At 38.9% G+C, this 9,505-nt stretch overlaps 1 protein-coding gene across 1 annotated transcript; it reads right to left on the bottom strand.

Moving 5' to 3' along the window:
- Positions 1–1,256: 1,256 nt before the first annotated feature.
- Positions 1,257–9,098, bottom strand: LOC311043250 (uncharacterized protein; the record flags this gene model as incomplete). The annotated part of the gene is made up of 5 exons (XM_084054426.1): positions 1,257–1,312; positions 2,641–2,766; positions 7,363–7,404; positions 7,987–8,028; positions 8,927–9,098. The coding sequence occupies 5 exons, from the start codon at positions 9,096–9,098 to the stop codon at positions 1,257–1,259; spliced, it is 438 nt and encodes a 145-aa protein (XP_083910552.1).
- Positions 9,099–9,505: the final 407 nt, after the last annotated feature.

Raw genomic sequence — 9,505 nt, 5'->3', positions numbered from 1 at the left:
AAATACTTAAAATGAGTAAAAATACGTAAAAGTTGTTAAAATGAGTAAAAACACGTAACGGCACCACTCTCTTCACACTGGGTGTGATTTTTAACAGTATATCAATGAATAGATTAACCACTTAAGTGGGTTTAAAAAAAAGGGGGAAAAAATAAGTTAAAATAGCCGATCGACAATCTCACTGCGCATCACGGTGTCAGCTTGTAATTTGCCTATTTTAGATATTTGAAGTATCTATTTTTCTTTTGTATTTTTTTTACATATTTTGATGCTCATTAATTATTTCATGAAATCATCGATTGTTCCTTTTTTGAATACATAATCGATTAAATGCAGTGGTGGAAAAAGTACTCAAATTCTTTACTTAAGTAAAAGTACCGATACTGCAATATAAAAATACTCTGTTAGGGCGCGCTCCCACCGCACTTTTATTTTACCTCTGGGGCAGAATCTGCCAATGCTTTGTCAATGCAAATGTGTGGATTCCTGGTCTTGCAGATTTTTTCCAAGAATCCATGCATTTGCATTGACAAAGCATTGGCAGATTCTGCCCCAGAGGTAAAATAAAAGTGCGGTGGGAGCGTGCCCTTACAAGTAAAAGTCCAGAATTCAAAATTTACTTGAGTAAAAGTACAAAAGTATTGGCATCAAAATGTACTTAAAGTACCAAAAGTAAAATTACTAAATATTTGAAAATAGCAGATCTACAAGCTCACAACGCGTCGCAATGCGACGCGTTGTGAGCTTGTAGATCGGCTATTTTCAAATAGCCTAGGTATAAAATAGGGCTAAAGTGGTTAATGTATGTTTAATTATATCATAATTTATATCTGAAAAGTAACTAGTCACTAAAGTTTTCAAATAATTGTAGTGGAGTAAAAGTACAAAATTTGCCTCTGAGATGTAGTGGAGTAGAAGTAAAAGTATTGGAAATTGGAAATACTTAAGTAAAGTACAAATACCTCAAAATTGTACAGTACTTAAGTAAATGTAAATGTACTAAAAAGTTACTTTCCACCACTGATTAAATGTATTCGTTTGATGAAGTGTTGCAAAGAGCAGGAAACCAGTGAATGTGGTTTGTTTACTGCTGTCATCATAGACCCCGGTATTGCCTGCAGGAAGTTTCATTTCAACCACATCACCTTCCTGTAGCTCTACAGCCAATGCATTAGACATGTAAACATTTGCACCATTCGTGAGTCTGCCATTCCAAATGATCCGCCTGCTGTTATGGAACAGCAACGCACCCACATTCATACCCTGATCCTGAAGGCGACCGTTAGCTGTGTATCTGATGTAATAAAGTCCGCTGAGTGGAGCAGTGAACACACCTGCATCAGAGCAGAACAAACACACGTTACTGCAGGGGTCTTCAATGTTTTCAGGCCAAGGACCCCCTAGCTGAGAGAGAGATGAAGCAGGGACCCCCTCTATATTGTGTAAAATTGTGTTTTAGATTAAACTTTTCTTTATTTTACTTCGTCTGCTCTTTTTCCCTCTACACCTATACCTCTTTGATCTACAAGCTCTACAAGCAGATCTACAAGCTCACAACGCCTCACGCTGCGAGGCGTTGTGAGCTTGTAGATCGGCTATTTTTGGCTAAAGTTCTCCTCAGAACAGGGATGCTAGGGTTCAAGAAAAAAAATCGTATCACACAAAGATTTTGCGGACCCCCTGTAGTAACTATGAGGACCCCCTAGGGGTCCCGGACCCCCTGTTGAAGACCCCTGCATTAGTGGATCATAACATTTATAATAACATCCGGAGCATATCATCTCTGTCGGGTGGAAACCTTGTATTTCCATATTTCAACTTTTTATGTTTTTTTTGGTATATTTAATGCCCTGCCTTGTTGTAGAGCAGTGTCATGCAAAAGTTGCTAAAATAGCAATCGCAATGTGTTTTTGTGAGTTTGTAGATCTGATATTTTGTGTCAGTGAACGTGTTTAAGTGTCTGTGGGTTTTATACATATTAAACCAATGAAAAGTATTAACAAGTGCTTGTGACTAAATATAACTACATTGGATCCATTGGAACACAGGTTATTATATTAATAAATACATAATAACTACATTGGATCCATTGGAACACAGGTTCTGTTTTACATTTCCTGAAATGTAACAGTTTTGGACATACAAGGTCTCCATCTGACAGTGATAATTATGTTTATGTACGGTACCACCATGTGTATGTACGGTACCACTGATTACCACCAACACAATGACTAACAAACAAATAAATACATCTACACATACAGCAATTATCCAAACATGACAAACCTAATATATGCAAAACAATATGATTTAGAGACAAATATATCTCACATGGCTACTTCACAGAACTGTATGCAAATGGTTCTCTATGTGGGGTCTGCGTCCAGGGACCTTTAGGAGGTTCCAGGGGGTCCCCAGCTAAATGATTGATCGTTAGGAACCAAATGGACCCTTACAGGTCTGTAACTCTGAGAGTGTACAAATGGACCCAGAATGGATTTGGTTCCTTTTTTACACTCCCAGAGTTATGGGGGTCCGTGGTCCTAAAGCATATCAAACTGGGGGTCCTTGACATGATCCAGTGTGAGAACCACTGTTATGTACATTGATAGAATTTGTGTAGATGAGAAGAGTTTGTACCTGTAGTTGAGTTGTAGGCCTGGCCCATGTTGGTCACTACGTCTTTGAAAACCATTGTGGTTTCAGAGCTGACGGGTCCCAACTGTCTTACGTTCCCCAGTGCAGCAGAGAAAGCCACCTTTCTCGCTGTGAACACAGGAACCAGAAACAGAAACTCTTTATTGTCATTGAGGTAGAATATAAACACATTGAGGTCACATTCCATAAAATTCCATAAAACCGGACATTTTTGGCTCATACCATTGCGTTCTATCGTCGTCCTTTATTGTGTCAGTCAGGAGGTTTTGAACCAGCGCATGATATTCATTGAATTCATCAAGATACTCTTTAAATGAGGCAACATCGTTATTCACACTTGTAACATTTCCATCTGGTACCAGCAGAGTTTGAATCTCTTTCATTTTGCGAGTGCAAACACCCAGTTTCCCTCTGCGCCAAAGACATCGCCTAATTGTCGAGGTCGGAGCGCTAGAATATTAACGTTCGGCCAATCACAGAAAACCGCACGCACCGGGAGGACGGGATCGACTCCTGCCCGAGCCAACTTTGTTTAACTGTGGCTCTGCTTGCTTGTAACATATATACTGTACATATAACGTAACATACTCTTGTATTCATTGCATCTGTCATTCTAGACTTACAATTGATGAGATGATCAAAGCATTAATAATTACCACGAGCCACCGAGGGCACGTTGAGCCACGAGTTCAACGATGCTTGTAGACAGCCGATAATGTAACATTAACATTAACCTGATCAAAGCAGAACGAGAGCTTTTACTGGCTGACATATTAATGTTCCTGCATGGTTTCTTTCCGACAAACAGCTAACATTGTCCAATTTTCTATTAAGTGTATAGCCTACATTATATTTTGGCTACTTGTTTACTACTACTTGTTTTTTTGCCCTATACACCACCAAACGTCTTAACCAAAAATAGCAGATCTGCAAGCTGTTGCAGCATGACGCATTGTCAGCTTGTACATCGGCTATTTTCGGTGAATGCAGGCTACCCCCAAAGGATGCTGTATAGCGTAAAAAAAAAAGAAGAAAAAAAGAGAGAGAAAGTGTTCTATCTCACATAGATTTGGCGGACCCCCTGTAACTACGAGGACCCCCTAGGGCCTAGGGGGGTTTACATCATATCGGACGGCAATTTATTTTGTTAACGTGTCTTGCCTGTCTAAGTGACTATAGGTAGCCTACATTATATTTTGCTTATATAATATAATGTTGACACTATGACGAACTCTTGTTTCCCCTAACCTATAACTCCCTAAACTTGTTTAATTGCGTAATAAATAGCCGACATTTTGCAATTGTTATCCAAGTTATTGCTTATTGCTACTAATCAGTGGTGGAAAAAGTAGCTACTCAAACGTTTTACTTAAGTAAAAGTATCAATACCGCAATACAGAAATACTCTGTTAAAAGTAAATGTCCAATTCAAAATATAGCCTACTTGAGTAAAAGTATAAAAGTATCGGCATCAAAATGTACTTAAAGTACCAAAAGTATACCAAAAGTAAAAGCACTGACTCAGTATGCAGAATGTCCAATTTCAAGTTTTCAAATGTTAACAAATCCTTTGAAAATAGCAGATCTACAAGCTCATTGTGAGCTTGTAGATCTGCTATTTTTAAATGGCTGAAATGTGTATACAGGGCTGAAGTGGTTAATGTATGTTCTATAATAATAATCCAAATCTATAAAGTAACTTGTCATTTTAACTAAAGTTTTCAAATAATTGTAGTGGAGTAAAAGTATAATATTTGCCTCTGAGATGTAGTGGAGTAGAAGTAAAAGTACTGAAAATACTCCAATAAAGTATAACAAAATACCCCCAAATTGTCCGCAGAAGACCGCATGGCTAATTTATATTCACGAGGATATGCAAATTGGCCGGTCTCAGTCCGCAGGCTAGCCACGTCTTTAGCCATGGATTACAACCGTCATGGATGAACTTCAACCTGGTGTTTGCACCTTTCTCCTTTACTGCTCCATTCATCTACATAAACGTTCATATCACAGCATGACGCGTTGTCAGCTTGTAGATCGGCTATTTTCAGTGAATGTTCTCCCCGGATGGTGGTTATCGTGAAAAAATTCAACAAAAGAGAGAGAAAATCTCAAATAGATTTGGCGGACCCCCTGTACTGTAGTAACTATGAGGACCCCTAGGGGTCCAGGACCCCCTTATGAAGACCCCTGAACATAATGCTATGGTTTAAAACATATGTTTTAAACCATAGCATGTTACCCTATAATATAATGTTGATACTATGACAAACTCTTGTTTCCCCTAACTCATAAACTCTTTTAGTTATGTAGTGATAAATAGCCTACATCAGGGGGTCTTCAACGTTTTCAGGCCAAGGACCCCCTAGCTGAGAGAGAGATGAAGCAGGGACCCCCTATACTCTATACTGAATAAAATAGTGTTTCAGATTAAAGTTTTTTTTTTTACTTAGTCTGCTCTTTTTCCCCTCTACACCTAATAGCCTCGTGCTGCAAGGCGTTGAGAGATTGTAGATCTGCTATTTTTGGCAAATGTTCCCCTCAGAAAAGGAATTCTAGGGTTCAAGTGGTTAATGTAAAAAAAAAAAAACGAAATCCTATCACACAAAGATTTGGCGGACCCCCTATAGTAGCTCTGAGGACCCCCTAGGATTCCCGGACCCCCTGTTGAAGACCCCTGGCCTACATCATTGTGAGCTTGTACATCTGCTATTTTCAAAAGATGTTTATACATTTTATACATTTGAAAAGTTGTGAAATTGGACATTCTGCATAATGAGTAGCCTACTTTCTACTTTTGGTACTTTAAGTAGCCTACATTTTGATGCCAATACTTTTATAGCCTATATACTTTTACTCAAAATTCCGGACTTATAGGCTACTTAGAGCCAGGCCTACTTGTAACAGAGTATTTTGCAGTATTGATACTTTTACTTAAGTAAAGCATACTTTTTCCACCACAGCAGCGGTATTGAAAAAATAACCAAATGACTGTCATTTGTAGCTACGTTATCTGACTTTATCTGAAGGAAGAACATTGTTGCTTGTAGGCTACATGACAGTTCTGCCAAGCTTGTAGTAGATAATGATATGGATACGGATTTTGAGAGTTGTACTTGAATGTTGTTGACATTAAATAATAATCCTGTTTAGTGTAGCTACCGCGAGCGTGAAAGACTGCAGCGCTTATTGACGGCGCTGATGATCAACACACAGCTTTCCTTCGCGTTGGCCGAATCATTTATATGCCAGTTATATCAAATGTTGCTCATTAATGTAACGTTTTGGTTCAAAATTGTAAAATAATCGAGATTATAGCATGTTGTTACCATATGCTCTGCATAGCACAATGGAAACTCCAAAACCGGTCATAATGTTAAACAGCTGATTAACGTGGATTATAGTTGGCAATAATAATGAAGAAGGATTACACACATCTAAAGAACGTGGATTTATTTTGTATTTATAAACTGTGGGCAGGCAATTGGCATTGACTGGGATTTTACATCACAACCACGGAGGCTAGGTAAGAGAAACAAGTCTTATTTAGCGCTGGACAACTTGTAGTAGGCTAATGATGACGTTGGCAAACTGTTTTGCCGTCGTTCAGGTATTTCGGGGCCTCGGGTTATGTACGGGTTCGGTTCTGGTATGTCACGGACCACGGTTCTATACGGGTCGGGGTCCGACAGCTCTCGGTTCTGTTCGGGTAATATTTCCGCGGGTCCATTTGGGTATCGGTCCTTCATATTGGACTATAGGCTGGGTCCATTCGGTTCCGTTTTTTTTTTTTTTCACGGGTCCATTTGGGTTGGGTCTTGATATTTTACCCGAGAAGTAAGTAATTAAATTAATGGCGTTCGGAAATACAGCACTGGCCAATACAAACTAATAGGCGAGTGCGCTCCGTGCAGTGGTGGAAAACGTAGCCTATACTGCCTACCTAAGTATTGGCATCAAAATGAAGGCTACTTAAAGGGGTGCAATACGTTAGTCCGACAGCGCATTCCTCCGACAGCGCAGTGCTCCGACATTAAACAGTAAACCCGAACCAAACCCGCACCCTAACCCTAACCGCACGCGGATGCCACATAGTCGGAGAAAAGGTCTGTCGGATTAACGCATGCCTCCCACTTAAAGTACCAAAAGTAAAAGTACTAAAATATTTGAAAATTACATGATCTACAAGCTCATGCCAAGCCATGTGAGCTTGCCTTGTAGAAAAAAAACAATGAACTAATTAAACACAATGAAATAAAAAACATTGCAAAATAAAATAAAAACATTTATTTATTTCATTGTGTTTTTTAATTATTTGATTCTATTTATTTCATTATGGTATTTATTTTTTATTTTTTGGACCTATGGACTTCCATACTTGTGGATTGAAACAGTCACGCATGCATGCGTGTGTGCGTCAGTAAGTAACAACACAAGACTGGCCCCACTGCCCCAATCATGTCAAAACACTGGCCGGCGCGTATCTGGTGCGCGCGCCCGTCACTGACCGCATGATCGTGTCGTGTAGTTTCCCATTGAGTTAATACGGTGACACGAGAACACGGCGCGGTCATGCGCGCGCGTGAGCGCGTGCATGGCCACGCGCATGCCAACGCGTTGTGAGCTTTGAAGTAACTGTGTCACCATGTATGAAGTTACTTTACTTTTGAAGAAATAATGTTCAGATCAAACGAAATAATTCACCTGAGTTCACTGTCTTCAGGGCCGACACATTACTCTGCAAGGCTGTAAACACATGAATTGAAACATTTGCATCAATTAAAATAATATTTTTTAATATAAACGTTTAAATTAATTAAAATGTATAGCGCCAACATGATGCCGATTTAAAAACTTTCATTGTGTTTTTTAATTATTTGATTCTATTTATTTCATAGAATTGTGATCATTCTGTAAGGCTGTAAACACAGGAATTAAAACATTTGCATGAAGCGAGGGAGGTTACACAACAGATGCGATCAAACAGATGAGAATGATTGGATAGACAATAATGTCCTTCTCAGAGGTGGAAAAACTACTCAAATTCTTTACTTAAGTAAAAGTACCAATACTGCAATATAAAAATACTCTGTTACAAGTAAAAGTCCAGAATTCAAAATTTACTTGAATAAAAGTACAAAAGTATTGACATCAAAATGTACTTAAAGTACCAAAAGTAAAAGTACTAAATATTTGAAAATAGCATATCTACAAGCTCACAACGCGTCGCATCGCAACGCGTTGTGAGCTTTGAAGTAACTGTGTCACCATGTATGAAGTTACTTTACTTTTGAAGAAATAATGTTCAGATCAAACGAAATAATTCACCTGAGTTCACTGTCTTCAGGGCCGACACATTACTCTGCAAGGCTGTAAACACATGAATTGAAACATTTGCATCAATTAAAATAATATTTTTTAATATAAACGTTTAAATTAATTAAAATGTATAGCGCCAACATGATGCCGATTTAAAAACTTTGAGGCGCAAGTTCTTCCTTGGCCAACTGGGAGTGTGTGTGCCAAGTTTCATGCAGATCGGTCCGACAGAGATTAGCACACACACACACACACACACACACACACACACACACACACACACACACACACACACACACACACACACACACACACACACAGACAAAAGGACTGGATACACACAATGTTATACTCAGCATAGATCCACATCACCATAGTTTAAATTTTATATGCATTCACCTGAGTTCTCCGTCATCAGGGCTGACACATCATTCTGTAATGCTGTAATGTTATTCTGCAATGCTGTAAATACATGAATTGAAACATTTGCATCAATTTAAATAATATTTTCATGTAGTAAACATACAAAACAGTAATGGAGCAAGGTCACATTTCAAAAAGACCGGATACAGGGTTGACATTTCACTCTGCAAGACTGTAAACACATGAATTGAAACTGTTATAGTCATTTAAATAATACATCTATACATATTTAAACATATCGAGGTCACATGTCAAAAAGACTGGACATACATCATGTCATTCTCAGCAGAATCATCTAATAAAGTTCATGTGAGATGAATTCACCTGAGTTCTGTGTCTTCAGGGCTGACACATCATTCTGTAAGGCTGTAAACACAGGAATTAAAACATTTGCATGAAGCGAGCGAGGTTACACAACAGATGCGATCAAACAGATGAGAATGATTGGATAGACAATAATGTCCTCCTTCTCAGTAGAAACATCTATTAAAGTTCATTCAGCGTATGCATCCTGATGATGGATTACCTCTAATCAGCCCCTCGAGATGATCTTCGGGTGGATCTAACTCGTGGGGGACCTGACCGTGTTGTACACCCAATTGCAATTGCAATCCAAATGGTTGCTCTCCCTGAACCGCTGTCCGAGACAAACGCAACATCACCACCAGATGGAGCAGCAGAGTAACAGCAGCCTTCATCTTTGTGGTGGATGAGAATGTAGCAGACAGGATGGATCAGCTTTATATAGCTGTAGCTCAGCACAAGCTCATGAATATTCATGTTTCTACCAACGTGTGTCAGTGTTTGTGGGAAATCCTGTTGCTCTGCGTTCCTCCAATAGCCTTCAGTAAACATGTTGTTCTGAAAAAAATGCCACATAGTCCATGGCTTTTCAACAGGGGGTCCGGCTCAGCGTTACAATAGGGGGTCCGGGACTCCTAGGGGGGGTCCTAATAGCAAAGATAATGTAAACAAACAACACAGATAGATATACACAAGTTACACAACATTGCAATTCATTAAGTCTTACATACATAGTTATGTATGCAAAATGTGTTTGGCATATCACACATTTGTGTTATATTTTGAAATAGGTTTGTCATGG

Source organism: Gymnoscopelus microlampas, assembly GCF_963454915.1.
Source record: "Gymnoscopelus microlampas genome assembly, chromosome: 4".
NCBI classification, from domain to species: Eukaryota; Metazoa; Chordata; class Actinopteri; order Myctophiformes; family Myctophidae; genus Gymnoscopelus; species Gymnoscopelus microlampas.
Note: the sequence above shows the minus strand (reverse complement) of the source record. Positions and strands in the feature narration are given on the sequence as shown.